The sequence below is a fragment of the Apis laboriosa genome, unplaced genomic scaffold (assembly GCF_014066325.1).
Source record: "Apis laboriosa isolate Shangri-la unplaced genomic scaffold, ASM1406632v1 scaffold5_cov152, whole genome shotgun sequence".
NCBI classification, from domain to species: Eukaryota; Metazoa; Arthropoda; class Insecta; order Hymenoptera; family Apidae; genus Apis; species Apis laboriosa.
In genome coordinates, this window is record NW_025223857.1 from 2,682,439 (window position 1) to 2,703,974 (window position 21,536).

The 21,536-nt window shown below is 25.7% G+C and overlaps 2 protein-coding genes and 1 long non-coding RNA gene across 8 annotated transcripts; 2 read left to right on the plus strand and 1 right to left on the minus strand.

Annotated features, from left to right (window-relative positions):
- Positions 1 to 3: 3 nt before the first annotated feature.
- On the minus strand, positions 4 to 5,222 carry LOC122717865 (estradiol 17-beta-dehydrogenase 11). Of its 4 annotated transcripts, none has more exons than XM_043942324.1 (10): positions 4,467 to 4,559; positions 4,073 to 4,279; positions 2,856 to 3,134; positions 1,352 to 1,597; positions 1,155 to 1,279; positions 975 to 1,085; positions 755 to 916; positions 575 to 657; positions 381 to 497; positions 4 to 294 (listed from the first exon to the last, which is right to left on the minus strand). In XM_043942324.1, the coding sequence occupies exons 4-10, from the start codon at positions 1,587 to 1,589 to the stop codon at positions 147 to 149; spliced, it is 984 nt and encodes a 327-aa protein (XP_043798259.1). In that variant the 5' UTR covers positions 1,590 to 1,597; positions 2,856 to 3,134; positions 4,073 to 4,279; positions 4,467 to 4,559; the 3' UTR covers positions 4 to 146. The 4 variants fall into 4 exon arrangements, with proteins under 4 accessions (XP_043798259.1, XP_043798258.1, XP_043798261.1 ...); XM_043942323.1 differs by having other exon boundaries at positions 2,856 to 3,158; XM_043942326.1 differs by lacking the exons at positions 4,073 to 4,279; positions 4,467 to 4,559 and adding an exon at positions 5,194 to 5,222.
- A 3,157-nt stretch (positions 5,223 to 8,379) lies between these two features.
- Positions 8,380 to 19,590, plus strand: LOC122717864 (epidermal retinol dehydrogenase 2-like). Of its 3 annotated transcripts, none has more exons than XM_043942321.1 (8): positions 8,380 to 8,527; positions 10,604 to 10,991; positions 15,202 to 15,326; positions 15,846 to 15,956; positions 17,779 to 17,940; positions 18,036 to 18,118; positions 18,199 to 18,315; positions 18,472 to 19,590. In XM_043942321.1, the coding sequence occupies exons 2-8, from the start codon at positions 10,763 to 10,765 to the stop codon at positions 18,662 to 18,664; spliced, it is 1,020 nt and encodes a 339-aa protein (XP_043798256.1). In that variant the 5' UTR covers positions 8,380 to 8,527; positions 10,604 to 10,762; the 3' UTR covers positions 18,665 to 19,590. The 3 variants fall into 3 exon arrangements, with proteins under 3 accessions (XP_043798256.1, XP_043798255.1, XP_043798257.1); XM_043942320.1 differs by lacking the exon at positions 8,380 to 8,527 and adding an exon at positions 8,535 to 8,683; XM_043942322.1 differs by lacking the exon at positions 8,380 to 8,527 and adding an exon at positions 8,535 to 8,683 and having other exon boundaries at positions 10,642 to 10,991.
- On the plus strand, positions 15,964 to 16,501 carry LOC122717867. Its single transcript, XR_006347259.1, has 2 exons — positions 15,964 to 16,164; positions 16,245 to 16,501. It is a non-coding gene; the product is annotated as an uncharacterized LOC122717867 (long non-coding RNA).
- Positions 19,591 to 21,536: the final 1,946 nt, after the last annotated feature.

A 21,536-nucleotide genomic window follows, 5' to 3' on the forward strand; every position in this document is an offset into this window, starting at 1 on the left:
CAGGTACATATAAATATTCTTAAAATTAATGAGTTAAATTTTTGTTATATATTTAAATGTAATAATTTCATAATCAAAATCGAGATAGTATTTTTATATTAATCATTCAGATCATATTCTATCATTGAATATGGAACTTTTAAACATTAATGTACAGTTCCTTTAGGCATTATTGTAATATTATTATTATTTTTTAATACTTGCACTTCTTCTCTTCCTTTAAACATCATCATACATTGAGGTCCTCGTATAATGTTGTACATTAATGCCCAGCATAATTTTGCTGGTAATAAGCTTTTATAAAAAAGAAAAAATATTATAATTGTTTTTTTTTTATAAAAATATTTTACTTAGAGTAAGAAAAACTTCGTGATATTTACCATTTTAATGGTAAAAGAAATCTAACTGATGCAGGCAATACAACAATTGCTTGATTCAACAATATTCCAGATACGACTTCTTGTGCGACATATTCAGGTTGTAACATTGACATCAATCTAAATTATAAATCTTTGCATATCATATCACCACAAAAAAGCTAAAGTTTATTATAATATTAAATTACATTGTATACCTTGGTTCTACTCCATGAAACATGCCTGTATTGATAAAGTAAGGGCAAATTAAAGTGGCGTGAATTCCATCGTAACCGTGAGTCTACGAAAGTTGCAAAAAAAAAAAAAAAAAATTATCTTACAGTACAAAAAATCAATATAGAATAAAATAAAAAAATACAATTCTAAAATATTCTTACTTTAAGTTCAGTAAAAAGACTTTCATGATAGCCGATGGCCGCAAATTTAGTTGCCGAATAATCAGTACATTTGTAGGTACCTAAAAGTCCTGCAACGCTTGCCACAGTTACAACGTGACCGTGATTATTTTTCATCATATCCTTCAGAAATACTTTGTTAATCTGTCAAATATAAATATCTAAATATTTTTGACTTAACTTAGTATTCATTTCTACTTACCCAATAATGAGAGAGAATGTTCACTTTATAAGTACGATCGATTTCAACATCGGATAATTCCCAAAATATTTTTCCGGATACATAACCTGCGTTATTTATCAATAACGTTACCTAAATATCAAAATCATATTAAGTCACTTTAATTTATTTGTTGATTATTCATTTAACAATTTTATTTACTGAGCCAACTTCGATTTGCACTGTTTTCGCCATTCTGTAAATTTCTTCTTTATTAGTAATGTCGCAATAATAACCCCAACATTTTCCTCCATTATGTCTAATCTCTTGAACTGTACTCTCTAATCCTGAAATTTCATAGAAACATAAATTAGCTTTTTTCTCTTTTTTTATATCAATTAGGATATATTAGGACTTGCCAATTCTATTAATGTCCCAGATGACAACGTGTGCTCCAAGTTTTGCTAACTTAATCGCGATCAATCGTCCGATTCCTCCGGCGCCTCCCGTTATCAATGCAATTTCTCCTTTTATAGATTTTATTCGATAACGTTTTGGAACGAACGTCAAAATAATAGCTTCACTTATGTAAATAAGTGCCATTCCCATAAATAGTAGAAAATCGTAAATTAGGATGAGCCATTCTGCTAGTTGCATTATATATTCTTGAATTAAAGAATTAAAAATGATAATTTAAACATATTAAAATAAATAAATTAAAATTATTCAAAATTTTATCTTTCTAAATATTTAAATCATGTTATGGAAATTAATAAGAGAGCACAGAGTACAAACATTCACCAAATTATTACAATATCGAGTATAAAATTTTTCTTCATTTTCTTTCATTAATTTAAGTGGTCATATTAATATTACTTAACTACATTTTATGCTATATATTCAAACATTATTGTACATGATTCCTTCTTTTTCTATAAAATGTTTCATATTCTCTTTTAATCGTCATGCTTTCAATAAAAAACCGGTTCCTTTGTTATTTCTTCATTTCTGTGAAAAATAGAAATCGGTAGGAGCCTGGTAAATTCCAGCGATGAACAGAAATTACGTGTATTACGGTATTCCTACGCAAGTAATGGTATACTCTAGTCTACAAGTCTCCGATTTACGGTTACTGGTGTTATTGGTGTCCGGTCAATGCACCAAGAGTGCGCGCGCGCAAATCCTTTTATAGGAATCAAGCAAGGATGCATAGTTTATTACAATATATTCTACGATCATCTTCTACACTTCTGTCTGAATATTTATTGAATAAATTATTTAAGTGAGGATCATTTCGCACGAGACATGAATATAAAAAGCACATAAAATAGTCGAGCTTATGCATTTCTGGTCTTTTTTTATTTTTCTTATTTTTCTTGTTTCTTCGTTTATGAAATTGAAATTCTACCTTTAAATTTTAATCACAAAGAAATTTTCTTTCGAATTTCGAATATATTTTGTGCGCGTGAAAGAAAAGATTCCATATCCGTTATCTTAAATTTAAACAAAGGCGAGACCACTTCGTAGCGATGTTTAAAAGTATTCCTATTTGATAAAATATCATTTGATTGACTTTTTACAAAAAAATTGCTTGACAATTGAAAAGTTATGTATAAAAAATATTAAAAAATATTAATAAAAAAGAAACTTGCACTTTCAAGTTTTAAATTTTTTATTTAAATTTTAGTACGTAAGTTTTTTATTATGAAAATTCTTTTAAATCACTGTAAATCAATTCAATGTACATAACGCAAAGAAAATGTGGTGATAATGTTATTATTCACACTTTTTTTTCTCAATAAAACTGAAAATAATTTTCACTATTATTATTTAAAAATAATTTTCCACTATATTACAAACGAATCATTTGATTTAAAGTAACGTGTGAAACGAATGAACAGAATTGATCAATATAGTCATTACCTTTTTATTTCTCGATGGGATTTTCTGAAGTTAGTTCCTGAAGTTCTTTTAAAATACAGTAAATGAATTTTTTTTTCTTGTATTCACTTCTATGTCAATTGATCGATTAATATTAATCAAAGCTTGATCAATATGTCCAAGATCTGCAATAGCTCGCCGTGTACCTTCAAACTTCGCTCAGTGGAATAGTCAGAAACCCTCTGGGAAGGTATTGAAGAATGTTGTTATATACTCCCCTCCATCATTATAGTCTCTTCCCTCGTATCGCGTTCATTGCATCTAAAGCATTGAAAGTAGGTAGGTCTAAAAGAAATATTTTTTTTATTTCTTCATGATATATTTTAATGTAATATAAAATTTTTTAAATATGAAGTTTAAAAGATAGATTTAAATATAGAAAAATAAGAAAGAATAAAATAATAATAGCAACTAAAACAGCAACTGAAGATAAATGATAACTTAATAATTTCCATATATTCCTGGATTTACTATAGTATAATATCTTATAAGAGACATACATATACTATGTTATACGTAAATTCTAATATCTTAGAAAGAGTCTATATCGTTATGGTGAAAGTCTAGTTACCGCTCTCTTTCTGTCTTTTTATTTGTTTTATTACTTTATATAGTAGTAGAACTTTTATAATTCTAAATAATTGTAAATCTAATAATTGTAATCTATTAATTTAATTAATTGTAAATAGAGCATAAAATTTGAAAAAAAATTTTAGAAATAACAGTTCTTCATTTAAGAAATTGATAAGATAAGAGATTTATTGTTATATGTTTTCAAGATTTACATCTATAATACTATTTGTAAATCAAATACAAAAAAATCATTAGTAATTTTTTTGAATTTTTTTATGAGAAAGTATTTTAATTGAAATTAGAAGATTTTTTTTTTAATGTAATAATTTTTTTTAATATTATTATTTCTGTTTTTTCATTATCATATATCAAAAATAATCAATTATTATTTTTTTAATTTTTCATCCTTCAGCTATTGTTAAAGCTAAACAAAGATAACGTATTATGAGAAATTACGTGAAATCATTGATTTGCAATCTTTTAGCTGGATTATTCTTCTTTGGATAGAAAGTTATGAAATCCAAGCGAATTCGAATTACGTGCGTGCAATGTAGATGGAGCATTATAATATCTCAGCTTACACAATCTGAGTGGAAATTTATTTCGTTCTTTGACAAAACACGTACCTATGTACATGCATGGGAAAATGTACACTTGTTATTCCTGGGTATAATTCGTGTAGTATACGCATGACCGTCAGTCATCTTATAAAAACCTAATTCCCACGAACAATTTTCATAGTTTTTCATAGTTAGCATAGAAAATAAACAAGAATCATCAAATATCCAGTGAAACGAACGATATTTAAAATCTAGGTCAGTGATATTTTTTTCCTACAAAAGATAAAAAAAAATAAAAAAATAGAAACATAATTATATTAATAAATATCATTTTCGAAATAAAACATATAATAAACAAAATATATAATAAAAAAATATTGCAATACTTTATTTCTTTCACATTTTTATTTCTTGATTTTTATTTTTTGATATTCAAAAATTAAAAATATTTTAAAATTACCTTTTTCGAGTCTGATTACGTTTCGAAAATCATTTTACATTGTCTTTAAAATTTTATTGTTTGATAGTGTTGTCAAGGTTTTTTCGATTGTAGTGAAGAATGAATTATATACATGTTATGGAAAAAGAAATGCAATACAATGATGAAGGTACACGGCCATTTCATTATCCATGCAATCCATTGATCGTCTTAATGAGTCGTCTGAATTAATGAATAAATAAAAGATAAAATCATGAGCAATTGTATACTTTTAAAGTGTTCTTTGAGTATACAAGACATAATAAATTCTCTTTTATTGTTTATGGCATTCAAGGTTTAATCACGTGCAATGAAAACACGAATATCTTCCGTTAAAATAATCAATTATACCGAGGATATTATTTATATATAAGATTTGTTGTAAAATTTTTTCTAAACTAACTAAAAATAATATTTCTTGATATGCGGTGATTTTTAATAGTACAAACGAAGTAAAAAATAACATTTCTTTTGAAGTTTTTTTTTATAAAATATTTTTTTATTTTCTCACTGTTTTTTTTTTTTGTTTTTCTTTTTTCAAATTTTTTATAATTGCGTCCATTGTAACATCTTTGGCATTATTTTTTAGAGACTTCATACTGAATAAGTTTTTATTTTTATATTAATTTTATTAATAATAAAAATTATTATATTTATTTATTCAAGTATTTTTGATTATATTTAGTATTTATTTTTATATTAAACTAACCTGTTATTCATAGTCATCCATTAACGGAGATCAAAACATTTTCACCATCTAGCGGTAAATAGGTAGAACTAATTGTCAAATAACAAAAATTTAAAATTAAAAATTTTTGGGATCTATACTAAATTTTTTTAATTCTCAAATAATTATAAATCAAAACATATTTTTTTAAAAAATAATTTAATTTTGTTCAAATATTCACTTTAGATTAATAATTTTTGTAATTCTAAATAATTTTTAAAAAATATATTTCAAGATATATTTGATAGAATCTAGTAAATTCTATCTAGTAAATTAGTAAAACTAGTCAGTAGATAGAACAATCTAAAGATTTAAATTTCGTAATATTTACGTTAAATTCTTTAACTTTTTATCAAATCAAAACATATTTCAAGAAATAAGTTGAGATTTATTTTATCAAAATATTCTTTTTTGTTTTAAAATTTGTAGATCAATCAGTGTTATGTTATATTATATTATAACCAATGATTTAATAGCGTATTAATAGTCATTCGAAATTAGTTATTAAAAGTTTTTATTTTTCAAAATTTTATATATAATCTGAAAACATTATTATAAACTGTAAATATAGAATTTTATAATTTATTTATAATTATAATATCATTTTTTTTATTTCATTTATTTTCAGTTCTAGCTATTAAGTACAACAATACTGAGTCGATAACATTGGGAATGATTCCAAATGATAAACAGAGTTTAAGATTATTCGAGATTTGATAATTTGATCGATTATCGATTTGTTTTTCATCTTGTTAAATTAAAGGTATTGAATGCAAAATAAATTGTTAACAATAACTTATTTTTAAAAATAATATATATATTTTTGTGATTCTTCAATCAAAATCCTATTTAAAATTCATGTAAAGATTTTAATAAGCAAAATAAACGAATAGTTAATTTGTGAGGTTAATCAATAAATATATATTCCATAGTGTGATAATATATAAATAATATATGTATACATATGTATAATATAAATATATATATGTAATATCAAAAGCAAAAAGTTCTGAAGTGTCAATATTTGTAGATTTTCGTATTTACATATTTAGTAATCGCAAACCCTAGTAGAGCAAAAAAAAAACTCTTTAATAATGATTATTATCAAGATCCATTCTGCTCAGGTTTATTTAATGGGAATTTCAGTGAAAGTACATACTGACATTAATTTCGTAATTTTTATTCTTTTAGACACCTCACATTCTGACTGACGGTTTCACTTGAATTAACTTCGAACAGATTTTTTTTAGCTATCTTTTGTAAGAATATTTATAAGAATATTGACTTAACGGTGAGTTTTCTTATCATTCTTTATTTTCTACAATCTTTCATTTTCTTAAATCATATTATAGCACGTCCAACATATAAACATTTATTAATTATGATAATAATCATTAATCATTCATTAATCATATTTTAAAGGTTAAGAAACTAATTTATCTGAATCAAAATGATAAATATTAAAAATAAAAAATTTGATTAATGTCTGATAATATAAACGGAAATAATATGACTATTAATTATTAATTGAAAAAGTTTATGATAAATACATATTATAATAATTGTCAATATTATTATCGCATAAAAATTGATTATTAATATCTGTTTTCTTTATTATAAAAATATTTATTATCATTATTTTGATAATTGATTAGGACGTAATACGAATCAGTTTTTAAAATCTTCCGAATTATTTGAAACTGGCCACTTTCACTCATAATGCTTTGAAAAGTTAATTTATGAAACAATCTGTAGTTTTGCTAAACCACCAAGAGAAAGATTTCTCGTGTTTCAAGTTCAATGGTTAAATGATTGAATATAAACTTTCCATTTCATCAAAATTTTAATTCATAATAATTTATTTATAATCACTTATCTGAGATTTTTAATCTTGCGATCAATTTCTTTTAAATTGTGGCAAATTATAAACAGATAAAATAATTTATTAAAAAAAAAAAAAAAAAAAAAAAAAAACAATACTATTAAGAATAATTTGTTTGCATAGTAAAATATATTTGAATAATTTTTATACAATATACAAAAATAACAAATTATATTAAACAAATTATATCATATTATTTATTATAATTTATATCCATTTTTTTCAATAAGTATAATTTTTTTTCTTTTTATATTCCTTTTTTTTTTACAAATTAATTTGCAAATTATAATTATAATTATAATTTACATGTTTTCATATCAACTTTGAGATTTGAAGTTAATACCAATTTAAAGTTAAAATTTTGTTCTAAATTTAACACGATATTAATATCGATATGAAGAATAAAGTAAATATTATTCAACTTATATACAATAACAAAATATAATCCTCCAAAAAATTATTATTAAATTAATTTATTTTATTTAATTTATTATCAATATCTTAAATAGGCAGTTATAATTTTTTAACGTTTAAACTAAACGTTAAAAAATTATTATCTTAAAACACATATTAATCTTTTTTTAATTAATTTCTCTAGATTTCATCTTTTTGACTGAAAAATCTATCGATTTCTGAATTCAACTTAATTATAATCAACATTATATATATATTAACAAATATCGTTCAAAAAAATCAAGAATAATTCACGAAAATTTCATTTGCCCATCAATATTCCGTTCGAGAGGCCTACTCTCTCCTTCGTTCGACTCTCGCCGTTGCGACGCCCTAGTCGAAGGAAATGCATCGATGGATCAACAGGCGTTTTGTGTAGATGTGCCGGTGTTCCAGTTTGTAAATTGCACGAACGATATTAATAAAACGCAATAAATAAATATTAATATCGATTTAATATCTTTATTTCTTATTTAATATTTAAATCTTTATAAATTATATTATGTGATTTATAAATATTTATTTCTTTTTATAAGATGTACAGGTTATCATCATAATATGATCATCAAAAAATGATTTAAAAAAAATCTTTGAAAGAATTAATTACATGATGGAAATATTAAAATAAAACCACAAGTATTTATATAATACATATATCGATATACGATAACTTTATATTTTCATTATATATTGAATCACATCAATTCTATCAAAATTAATTGAAATCTTTTTAAAAACTATTTTCACTATATTCTTATATTACATTATTGTTTTGTGATTTCAGTTTTAATTTCTATCATCAAAAAGAAGAAAGATGATATGCATTAAATAGATGATACACGTGCAATTATCACGCTCATATTAATGTTCGTTGCTCGTATATCTCATGTGATGCGCATAGTTTGTTGCCGGAGATCGTCGAGAGAGTAAAGGCGTACCAGAGCCGCCGTTTTATTCAGTTCACCAACGACCGTAGTGCCGGTAAGACGAGTATCTTTCGTTCCGTAGACAAGTTTCGCATAGGTATTTTCGTGCACCTCATTGGTTCGCTCTTTCGTTTTATTTCTGTTCCGCCTTCTTTCGGAAAGTGCGAGTGTCTTTGCAACGAAAACGTACATAAGAGATTTACATTGTGTAGTAAGATCCCTTTTTATCCTATATTTAAATTCATCATATACAATATATATATATATTTCTTAAGATATATTTACGAAAATATTCATTCAAATCTAGAATTATATCTTTTCGTTTCTATGTCTATTTCATTGAAGAATCGAAGGATTTTATAATGCGATGTCTATATAAAAGCAGAGCAACGAGGAAGACTTATAACTACTGTAAATTGAATTCGTAACGATGCTCAATAGTTCGCCGCGAGCGAACAGTTTTGAAAGTGGCCTTCTGATTTCTCAAATCGAGTTTCGATCAATTCTTTAATTAAGGAAATATTAATTTTTGCTAATACGATTTCGATCAATAAGAACTATCTTATCTAATTATGTGATATCAAGTTTATCTAGCTCTGATCTAATTTAATATTTCTCTTTGATTATTATTATTAAAAGAAGAAAAATAAATTTTGCTCCATATATTTATGGAAACATTGCTCAGTTTCGATATTAGGATCGAATGAATCAAGTAAATTAAATTGACACGAAAAGCTTCGCGCTATGTGTCACGCGACATTTTGCCATGATTGCTATATATAACTGGCTATTGCTCGTTGGTGCTCGATTATATTCTTTGGTACACGAAACGTGACACGGAAATTCACCGTTAATTGAAATCATTTGTTTGAGAATAATAATTGTGCAAAACAGAATATTATGCTATTGAAAAGAAGTTGTTTTTTCATAAAACATTGTTTTATCTATTATCTCGAGACACGAGGAAAAAATTTTATTATAATGTTTTTTTTTTATTATGTATGATTTATTTTTTGTCATTTCATCGTGTTTTTTTTTAATAAGAAAAATTATTAAATATATATACATATATATGTTCATTTCACTGCATATTTCAATAATATTCATCGAACGAAATCTAAAATAAAGTAGTTAAACTATTATTTTTAATAAAAAAAATCAACTGATCTTTCTTCAGTAACAATAATTATAATTCAATCTTCGTTTCCATTCTATTCATAAAAATCGTTTTATTCACAATCGTTTAAGTAATCGAAAAATTACGAGCTTCGTGTGACTGGAATATATGTGAATAAAAATCGAAAGTGAATTTCGCGTTTCATTAGAAAGTGAATCGATATTGGATATTTGCCCTAACGTAAATTACTTGTCGTATATTTCGTGATACAAAATATATAATATAACAATATAAGAAGAATTTTTATTCTGAAATGTTATTCGAAGAGTGAAGCACTCTTATTTTCGTTTACGAGCAACGAGATTCGGATAACATTTTACAAGAGAAGCGCAAAACCTTCGAGTCAAATGATTTCATTCAAATCTTGAACATTGATAAATTTCATTTTTTCATTTTCTGTATAATTCTTCAAATTAATTATAATACTTTAATAATAATAAAATTACAATTATAAATATTTCGAAAAGTATTGAATTTATGATCTTAGATTAAATTATTTTTATCTCTATAAGAATTGTTATATAAATAAAATGATAAAACCTATCAATTTCCAAAATTTTTAACAGTGAATATTTTTGAATTCTTTTTGTTCAATTTTTTAATTCTTGCGTGATTGTCCTCGTATCCTCTTTCTTGAGAAAATAAGAGGAAAGTAATACGAAATTTTGGAGAAAGTGTATAATAGTTTCTATATATATATATAGAATATATAGAATATATATATATATATATACTGATGTTATCATTTTACACTGGTTACTATTAAATTTAAATTAGTTATATACAAATTGTTGATAAATTTTAAATTTATCTTTAATTTCTAAATTAATTAATATTATAATTATATAGATACATACAAAATTAATACAATAGATATAATCATAAAAAAATTAATTAATATCTTTTTGCACGATCGCATTTAAAGTCACACTGGTCATAATTATGTTTTTTCAGACAAACCTCATCGTTCATAAGCCTTAATTGATACACAGGTCGAGCTATGCCATCCTGATCGACCTCAATTTCACAGAAGAGTCTCAGTGTAGTCGCGATAAAACGTTCAAACAAGTTGGAACAAATATAAAAATTTGATCAAGAAAAAACGCAACAAATATGTCGTTCTTTGTAACCGCCAAGGCTGTGATACTTTTCGTTTTTTGGGCAGTGATCTTTAGCATCGAAAATATCATTAAATTGTTCATCCCGTTGAAATATAAGATGAAGAGCATTGCCGGGGAAATCACTCTAGTGACTGGAGGTGGTGGTGGTTTAGGAAGGTTAACCGCCCTTAGGCTGGCCAATCTCGGTGCCATCGTTGTCATCTGGGACGTTAATAAGGCTGGTAAGCATCTCTTCTTAAGCATCTTAAACAACTTTATCTGAACGACTCTGATTAAAAGTTGAGATTTTCAGATTAAATCCCTAGAATTAGGGAATTATATTATTATTATTTGAAATTAGAACGGATCAAAGATGATTTTATAAAAGTCAAATTTTACAAATGGAAGTTTATGTTGAACTGTAACAAGATAACTTTTACAAATAGGCAATCGATGAACTTGATCGTATAATCAAATCAAAGATATGAAATAAAACATAAAACAGAAAACTTTTTAAATGCGCTAACTTGTAAGACAACATTTTCAATTAGCTAATATATGCGATTGTAATTTAATTCTTTCTTGTTGATTATGTAATGCTAACATTTTGCAATTGCGATATCATATTTTCCAGAAGACGCAAATATAATTATAACTTTTAGTCACTTGTGATTTGATAGTCAAAGACAGGTTCACGTTTTATAAAATACTTGTCAAATTATATTAATTCAAAATATTTATAAATTCAGTAAATTTAAATAGAATATTTCTCGAATATTTGATATAAAAAAAAATTGATCTTATATAAACAATATACGTGATTCAATTTCTAAGCTTATTTAAAATAATATGTGAAATAAAGTTTCGATTGTTTTCAAGTTTCTATTCAATTATGATTCAGCATAATTCATGATTGTTCCAGAGTACACGCTCAATGCTAAGAAAATAATTGCTAAGAAAACTTCAAAATGTTCGATTAACGATTATCACGATGTGATAATAGTTAGATTAATCACGAAATGGTTGAACTTCGATTAAAAAAAGAAATTAGAATAAGAAAAACGTTTCATCGATGTTGATAAATAATTATAATCGCCCGAATTCTACATTTCTTGATGAACATTCGAATTTCAAGGTCGTTTAAATCGTGCTCAGATTCTGAATGCGAATTTATCGAATCGAGCACGTTGCTTAATTTCGAAAAGGATATATCGTGCTTTTTCATCTCGAATATCATTTAGAATATAAAAATCTGGTAAGAATCCAATATTATCCTTTTTATTTATTTCATCTGATTATGAAAAATTTATTCATCATGTAATTATATTATACGTCTTCTTTCTGCTTCATATTTCGTTTACTTTTTTATATTTTTTTATCAAAAATTTATTCGTAATAATTCTCTTTATATTTGTTCCATGTTAGAATCATTAGTCATTACATTATATTATTTGCAAATTGATTAATTATTATATATATAAACTAATTTTCTATTAATCGTTATCTAGGTTAACTATAGAGATTAATTATTAGAGAATTAATTCGTTAATTGTTATAAACATATTTATATAACAATTGGAAATATTATATAGGAAATTGAATTGAAATGAATTTAACGAGATTAAAATTGATGATATTTATTCTGAAATATTGTCATTTATTTAGTTTATATATCACGACAATACAATAATACAATCCAGTTTCATTCGAAAATCCATTTTCCATTTTTTCAAACAGTTTTAAATTATACATTCAGAAAAATTGAGAAAAATCAAATGGAATATTAATTCATTACAAAATCTTCGTAAAGCTAAACACTTTTTTCTGTTTTCGATCATTCACGAGCATAAATCAAGATAATAATTCTAATTCGTATGGAAATTTCAATTTATTGAGTAGATTTGAATTTTTCGAGCAAGTTTTTCTATGTCGTATTATTTTATGTCGTATCGTAATCATTTTTATACTTATATAAATACTTATTATCTACTATTATCATTTTTGCATTAATTTAATGATTTATTTTACAAAAAAATGTTTTTACAAATGTTTCAGTAATATATAATAATAATTGTGTAACAATAATTATAAATGTTTTCATTTGAAAATCAAAAATAAAGGATATCGTACGACAGATCCAATATATATATATATGTAATAATAGTATCGATCTTATTCCAAATCTTAAATAATCTTTCAATTGTTAATGATCTCAGTGAAGCAACGAAACCGAAAAAAAAATAAATTGATGTTTATCGTTCATCGACTTTCTATTTTTCGAGTTAATTCGTAAATGAAACTTTATTATTAACACTGATTTTTGTTGAATCATAAAAGCAAGAGCATGGAATAAAAGATAAATTGACTGAAAAATAATAATATTATCAATTACAAAATAAATTATAGATACTTGTATCACATCTTTCAAAAAAATACACGACTTCAATGCAGATATTGCGAATTAACGAATAGAAGAATTACGTTCTATCACAACTCTTTGGATGTTGATTAATGTGAAAAATTACATCATGACATGATGAAATGAATGAGAAAAAAAAAAGAGTCATAAAGATAATAGAACATTCATTATTTTATAATTATTATAAAGAAAAGATCCCCTCTGAGGTTCACGGGCAGAGGAAGCTCGCATAATGAATTTTAAACATCGTCAATCAAAAACTTATTTTCGTGGACAGCATATCAAATTACTACATACTGATCTAAAAGTAATGATATGCGTAATTATTTGCAAGCGGGACACGTGTCGTTGAAAGCGAAACATCACATTACGAGAAAGAACAGAACTAGTAGAACTTCCACTTGTTGAATCTTTTATATATAACATGTATATCAATGATGATAGAAAAATGGAAAGGAATAACGATCAAAATTAGATTCTCTAAATCTAAGTAATTAATCACCTCATCATTATCGATATATAAATAAAATGTCACTAGCAATTTCCTCATATTTTGAAACTTTTAAACTTTATACGTTTATATGTTTCGTAACACTTTCATACGTACACCGATGAAAAATAAAGAGTAAAAGAAGCACGAATTTTACTACTATGTAGACCTTGCTTACCAAGAGAACACGAAGAACCTAGAAAAAACAGCTCTCAAGGGCGTTCACGTAAACAGAGTCGAACGATTTATAAACTGGTTTTCACTAAAAGGAAAAATAAAATCTCACGTGACCATGTAACTAATATTCACATAAATTTAGACAGTATTATAAAACTTTCATTAAATTATTATATTATTCTCACCTGTTCACTTGTTTACAATCTACACTATTACAATCTTTGCACTAAAAATGTAGGAGTTCAATGGAATATATTCAAATCAACAATAGTTTTATAAGTGTTTTAACTAGATTAATGGCGATACGATAATTCTGGTAATTAACGTTTAACATTAAATGTGACATCATCGATCATTAATATTATTAATTGATGAATTTCACCAAAAATATGAAACAGTTGTATAAAATACACCATTACCAGGAACAGGATATTTTTAGTGTTGCAATTACATTTCATATTCTATGTAAGCACGCGTAACACTTGGTCAAGAAGCGAAACAACCGTCTTTCCATGCGGTATAACTTTCTACGCGCGAAAATCTCCTTTTTCGATTAAGCAAACAATTACTATAACCAGATTTTAAAATTATTGAAACGCATATAGAAATTATATTAATTATATGAACATCTCCCTTCAATTGCTTCAACAAATTCATTAAAATTAATTCCACAAAATAATAAATTTTATTGCGATAGTAATAATAGTAAATAATAGTAATAGAGCAATATAAATATATATGTCACAAATTATCATGAATAATTTAATGTTGAGTCATTAAATTCTAAAAATTATAAAAAAAAAGACTTACATAAAATATTAATTGACAGCAAATGTATTCTCAATCGATCTTATATTACTCGTTTCTTAATAAATATTGGCAAAATATGTATATAGGACATTAGCAATCAGATCTCTTTTAATTCCATAAATTTCGCGGTATATTCGCATGTAAAATTTCGATTTATTTGTATGAAATGTTGCGTAATAAAAGTTCATGGAAAGAAATCGCGGGTGAAAAGGGTTAACATGTGATAAGTGAAATTTGTATTGAAACTTTTTATATTGATACAAAAATTCAAATTTTATAATATTCTATCATAGTTTGAAACATCAAGATTGCACAATTTTGAAACTACGTAGCAAATGATATTGAGTAATTTTTGATGTAAGCATTTTTTTCTTTTTTTAAATTAAAATTTTAATCACTCGTGAAGAAGAAAAATACTTACAGAAATAATATAATGATGCTTCAAATAAGATTATTTTTATTTTGATAATCGTTACATCTTACGATATGAGAACATAAAATTTTTGAAATTTATCGCTGACCATGCAGTTTATTGACGAGTTTCTTTTTGTTTCAGGTATGGAAGAGACTGTCAAGTTGGTGCAGACCGCGGGTGGTACTTGTTATGGTTATGTTTGCGATTTATGCGACAAGGAAGATATTTACAAGAAAGCGGAACTAGTTAAAAAAGAAGTTGGGAAGGTGAAGATCGCGTTATTGATGAAATAATCGAAGAACGTGAAGTGATTCAAATTGAAAGTATTTCGAAGATTCTTTTCTAGAATTCTTCAATCAATGCCAAATATTCGTGTATTTCGTCACAACAAATGCCATTATATTAATTTCGCCTGTAGCTCAATAATCAATTAGCAAAGGCGCATACGAAAACCAGCAGCTTTCAGGATCTCTTGTCGATTGCTTAAGATCTTGCAAATATTATATTGACGTGTAAATGTAAATAGAATTGGATAAAAAAGTCGCACTAACTAAAACAAAGTATTTTTGAATTCGATCGCTTTGACTGTATATAAATCATCAGTTTTTAACCTTAAATAGACGACATATTATGAAATCTTGTATCGAAGCATGAAATTCTAGAATCATTGTATATATTCATTCCAATTTTCGTTTCTTTTGTCTAAACATTCTAAATTACGATACTTTAAATTTAATCCTTACCAATAGCAAGCGAGTGAAGTATTCTATATTTGAATATTGCAGGTGACTATTTTAATAAATAACGCCGGTGTGGCCCAGGGATTGAAATTCTTAGATTCGCCGGACAAACTTCTTATACGAACAATGGACGTGAACGTGATGAGTCATTTTTGGGTATGTCTTTATTTCAAATCCATTACTTTTAATTGTTATCATTTTTCAGCAATTTATTTCGATAAAGAAATAAAGATGAAAACCAGTATTTTTCCTTGACAATTGACAATGAATGTGGAACGAATAACACACAAGAAAAGTTCAGTATATTCATAAGAGACAATTTATTTGCGAAAACTATTGCCGTAGATATACTAACCTTCCAAACGTAATAAGAACATTACAAAATAATCTTGACAAATTTAAATTTATCAATTCAAATTGACAAAACAATTATTCCTTTCGCAGTGTGAGGTCCAAGTGAGAGGCATTCCTTACGAGACGATGTTCTCTCCATTTAAGACTATTGCTGTAGGTCATGTGGGAAAACCGGTCGAATAGATGCAGCCACTCGTCCGTGCAGTTACAGTACGCTCGTGTCTCGTAGTTGCGACATGCATGGAACACGCTTGCTCAAACGTATTGATAATATTGAATTCTTCTGTAGAAAAACTTATTGGTGCAATGTATCGTCGAAAAAGCAAATTATTATATTATATAGCTGTCACAATTTTTTAATATAATCTTCATAAAGATAATCGTCGTCGAAAGTAAAATCATTATCTTCGATAATCGTAATAATGGCGTTGCTTGGAATCTGTCTTATTTCTGTACAAATATGATATTATTCCCGGCAGTAAAAGTATTGACGATTTCGTGAATCACGAGAGATTAGCCAAAGTAACGGGATACCGAGTGAAAGTTCAGGGAGACATCATCCATACCGAGACATCATCAACGTGCACGAGTGTTGGATCGGTAAAAGAGCTAACTTAGCATTGATTCAGAGCAAGAAGGATAAATATCATAGCACAACTGATTGAAGAATATCCGATTTCATACGTTTTGTCATCGATATTAAGAGTAATCTTTGTGATTTGATAATATATATATAAAAAAAAAAATAGAAAAGAATAAAATAGGGATAAGATCTGGCGTTGGTGTGCAGATATTTTATTCAAGGTTCGAATATTTAGTTATTTCAGTCTCCAGTCTTCGAGATATAATTATATTTAGAATTGTTATTTTTCATTGAAATTTCATCATGTCGTACGTAATCGAAATTCTTCCAAAGATAAAATTTTTCTCGGAAAATTTTATATGAATACCGTGTGTAATATGTGATTTTTAAAAACATGGTAATATGAATTATCATTTTTCACGTCAATACAATTCTTCGTAGATTTGTTTTTAGATTTTGCCTCCGCATTCAAGAATCATTTTTATGCACGAACTAAAATATTTTACTTTCGAAAGTGAAAACACGAGAAACGGGAGAAGAGGGGAGGGGGAAGGGGAAGATTGGATCGAAGATTACGAGAAATAGGTTAATAGCCAAATAGTAGATCTTTTGTTTCGTCTTTCGATTGTTTAGACAAATCTTGTTAAATCGTTTTCGTATCTGTTTATTCCATCGATCATAATTCGATCGATTATTCGAATTTTCGCATCTTTTCATCCTATTTATAATGCCTTTGTTATAATAAAAAAGAATACTTGTGTACTACAATTATATTTACTTATGTTAAACACATGTAGACTAGGCAAACGTAGCCACTTCTCTAAAAGTAGCTGACTATGTTTTTACTTTGTCAATATTCTCATTGATTCTTTTCAAGAGACTAAAAATATATTAAAATATAATTATATTATTATTTGATGTATAAATTGCTGAAAATGATATATATATATATATATTTTTGTATAATATTTTGAGTTTTAAGATTTAATCATTGAAAGATATTTGAATGTTACTTATTTAATTTAATTTTTCTTTCTCAAGACGACGAAAGCGTTCTTACCTTCGATGCTGGAAGATAACAAAGGTCATATTGTAAGTATAGCAAGTTTAGCTGGATTTGTAGGAGTACCATGCTTAGTGGATTATTGCACTTCAAAATATGCGGCAATCGGATTCGAAGAAGCTCTTCATATGGAGTTAATTGTAAATTTACTTTACTTTTTATCTCAAGTAACATTTGCTTACTGAATAAATACGTTTCATAAAAAAAAAAAAAAAAATAATTATTTTCTGTGTAGGCTGATGGATATGATATCAATATGACCGTGGTATGTCCGTTTTTCATTCGAAGCACTGGCATGTTTGGCGAAGTTTCTCCTAAGTATAACTTGATTCTTATTATATCTACATAAATGGAAATGTAAAATTGGTGATCTATATGTCTGTCCTCGCATTCCTCAGACTTTTACCGAGGCTTACGCCGAATAAAGTGGCGGATCGAATAGTAACTGCTGTGAGATGCAATGAAAAACTCGTTATAATTCCTGGTTACATACGAATTTTCCTTCTTGCAAAATGGTAAACAAAAATGCATCGGCAAAAGTATTATTATTCTAATGACTATAAAAAAAAAAGATGAAAATTTCTTAATCTTAATAAAACATTTTTCATAATTTAAAAACTGCAATTCTAATGTAATGTAATTTACATTTTTTTTTTTTTCTTTTATTCTAGCTTATTGCCATGGGCTTGCACAAATATGTTTGTACAAAATTTATTACTAAACAAAATATCGGATAATACATCAAACAGTGATACTCTTAAGAAAGAAGAAATTATTCCTGGAATGGTAACCAAAGATTCAGACACCTCAGTTATTCATCAACAATTAACCAGACGTATCTCTAGTTCGGAAAGGAAACCTTAATCGTTTTATGATCGACATGATCGACAACTTCGCAACATATCCAACTATTTTCGATTGCCTTTTTTTCCAATCTGAATAAGTAACGTGTACCTATGTGTGGGAGTTATGGAACATTTAATATATGTTATATTATAACTGTTATAATATTGCGAAACTCGTTTAATACGAGTTTTTAATAATAATGTCAATAGAGCTTGTTTCTGAAACGAGTTATTGCGCAAGATAAATCTTATAGAATTAAAAGTGAATTTTACAATCAATATTGAAATTTGTTAAGAAATAATAATATGAATAGGAATAAAATTTTTTAAAATAATCAATTAATATCTCTAAATGTTATTTTTTATAATTATAGTGTATTGTGTCTTTTGAAAATTACAAAAAACGATTGGCACTAAATTTGTTTTGTTGTTAAGAGAGATTGTATCGAATCTTGCACGATATTAAGGAAAATTTGTACATTTTAATATTGTTAATTACCATTTTTACTATAATGTTTTGTATAATAATATTTTATGGCACGATGATGAAGTTCATATAGTTACAAATTTTAATATACAATTTATATAAATGTTAAATATCATCGATATGTATGATGGGTATATACGATTGTAATAGTGTAGTATAGTAAGAATAGTTAGTGATAATTTGATTGCAAAGGAACAAACACGTATATTTATCAAATTTTTATTTTGCTAAATCTTACGAATTATTAGAAAATAATTTTCATTTCGAATAGAAAAAAATAAAGTTTATATCATTTGTAGATATTGACCCATTTGACATATTATTGCAAGATGAAACTTGTTGAATCGATAAGTTCATCATGTATGCATTATCATTTTAAAAATATAGTGCCATATATCTGATAAACTGATTGTTTGTGAAAAGAATATTGTAATAAAATTATATTTTATATTCTTCAATATTATTTGTAAATGTTAATAATTTTGAATATTCCAATATCGTCAAAAAATTAATTAAATACAACGAGATGTAAAAAACAAAATAAAACGAGCGTTTTTTCACTAAGATTTTATCTCTTCACAAACTTATCGTATGGAATATGTATATTGTGCATAATACTATTCATCATATATATAATATTATTATGCAATTATTCCTATAATTTACAAAAAAATTTTTCTATATCTACATAAATATAAATTTTATCTAGATAAATATAAATTAAATTCAGAGTTATATAATTAATTGATGATAAGATAATGATTTTATGGAAGGAATTTTATACTTTTTTTTTTATTTTTTACATTTAGTATATCAATGAAATACAATGATAAATAGAATCAAACATATTTTAGATACGTATTACACAAACATCATATTGCAATCACGTTAGAGCGAACGACTAGATATTTTTAAATTCTATTTCCATTATCTATTTAAGTGTAAGTTAAGAAAATATTTTCTAAACATGTATATAATTTGATTATAGATTTCATTGTTTTTTTTATTGATTAAAATTTATCAATTTTATTTTTCATGTTTGCTATGAATACATTGAATGTACATAAAAAGTAAACGGAATAAAGAATTGAATGGAGAAGAAAAATAAAATTTTTTGAAATTGCTTTGAATCTCAAACAAAAGTATTGTTTCTTTTGATTTCAGTGTAATGTATAATGTAATGAATAATGACTAATAAATAAAAATTGAACAAAAAAAGAAAAAGAAACGATGAAGTCACGTAAGCTATTAATATGATAAAATTTCCAATCATAATATTCTTTCCAGATTGAACAAGAAATAAAATGTATATTTTCATATATGTAGCTATTCTTCTCGAATTATATCAAAATGAATTTTTAACACATTTTCTTCTAATTATTAGAAATATTCTACATTTTATATCCTATAAAATATTTTTCAAATTGCGACAAGGATATGTTTCGAGCAATAAAAATTGCCGAATGCGATGATATAAAAAAAGCAAAATGATTTATTCTATATTTTGATGGATAGGAGAATACGTGAAAAATATTTCTACTATAAAGGATACAAAGGAAAATTTTGTGAATATTTTACATGCGATAAGATGATCAAGTTAAATATTCAAATTTTATATTATATCATTGTTTTTAATCTTCTTTTTATAAGTAGATAGAATCGAATACTCGAATAAGAGCACTTGCTAATATAATATTTACCAATGTATAGACGGAAAGGAAACGTTTGTCTATCGATCGATTGTATCGCACTAAAAAATCAAGAAATTTGCAGTGGTTATTTGTAGTTATTATGGTTATTTGTTATGGCTTGGATATTATGACTATAAATAATATATATCGGTTTGTATCTGATATTTGTAAAAAATTTCGTTTCGGTATTTGAAAAGTTTCATAAAATTCTTTCATAGTTAAATAAGGTTACTGTTACTATAGCAAATGAACTCAAATATCGAGATCGAGATTGTTGCGAGTCATCGATAACCAGCGATAGTAGCGACTACTATCGATCCATGCATTAATACCACAATTGAAAATCTGGACAAGGTAATCGAATTTTATCGAATGACTAATATCGATTATAACACTGAGAGAGTGCAATAATAATGGTGAATCAAAAAATTATTATATTAAACAATATAAATGAACTAATATTTATTTTAGGAAATATATTATTGTTTCGTGAAGAAAATTCGTTATTTCAAAAAATAACGTAGTTATTTTAAAAAAATAAAATACATTACAGAAAATGAGGTATTTATATTTGTAAATATTATTATAATTATAATTTTTTTCTTAAATCTATTAGATATGCGCTACTCCAAAATGAAGTAATCGTTAAATCCGTAATTATTATCATTATTACAATAATATTATCTCTCGGATTTATTTTGTTGTTAATTTGA

Excerpts from the sequence above, each read along its gene's own strand:
- LOC122717864 (XM_043942321.1), top strand. The coding sequence starts at position 10,763 with ATGTCGTTCTTTGTAACCGCCAAGGCTGTGATACTTTTCGTTTTTTGG. Across the intron at positions 10,992-15,201 it reads CTGGGACGTTAATAAGGCTG|GTATGGAAGAGACTGTCAAG; the intron begins GTAAGCATCTCT and ends TTTTTGTTTCAG. Across the intron at positions 15,957-17,778 it reads ACGTGATGAGTCATTTTTGG|ACGACGAAAGCGTTCTTACC; the intron begins GTATGTCTTTAT and ends TTCTTTCTCAAG.
- LOC122717865 (XM_043942326.1), bottom strand. The coding sequence starts at position 1,589 with ATGCAACTAGCAGAATGGCTCATCCTAATTTACGATTTTCTACTATTT. Across the intron at positions 1,086-1,154 it reads TGCAAATCGAAGTTGGCTCA|GTAACGTTATTGATAAATAA; the intron begins GTAAATAAAATT and ends TTTGATATTTAG. Across the intron at positions 917-974 it reads ACATTCTCTCTCATTATTGG|ATTAACAAAGTATTTCTGAA; the intron begins GTAAGTAGAAAT and ends TATATTTGACAG.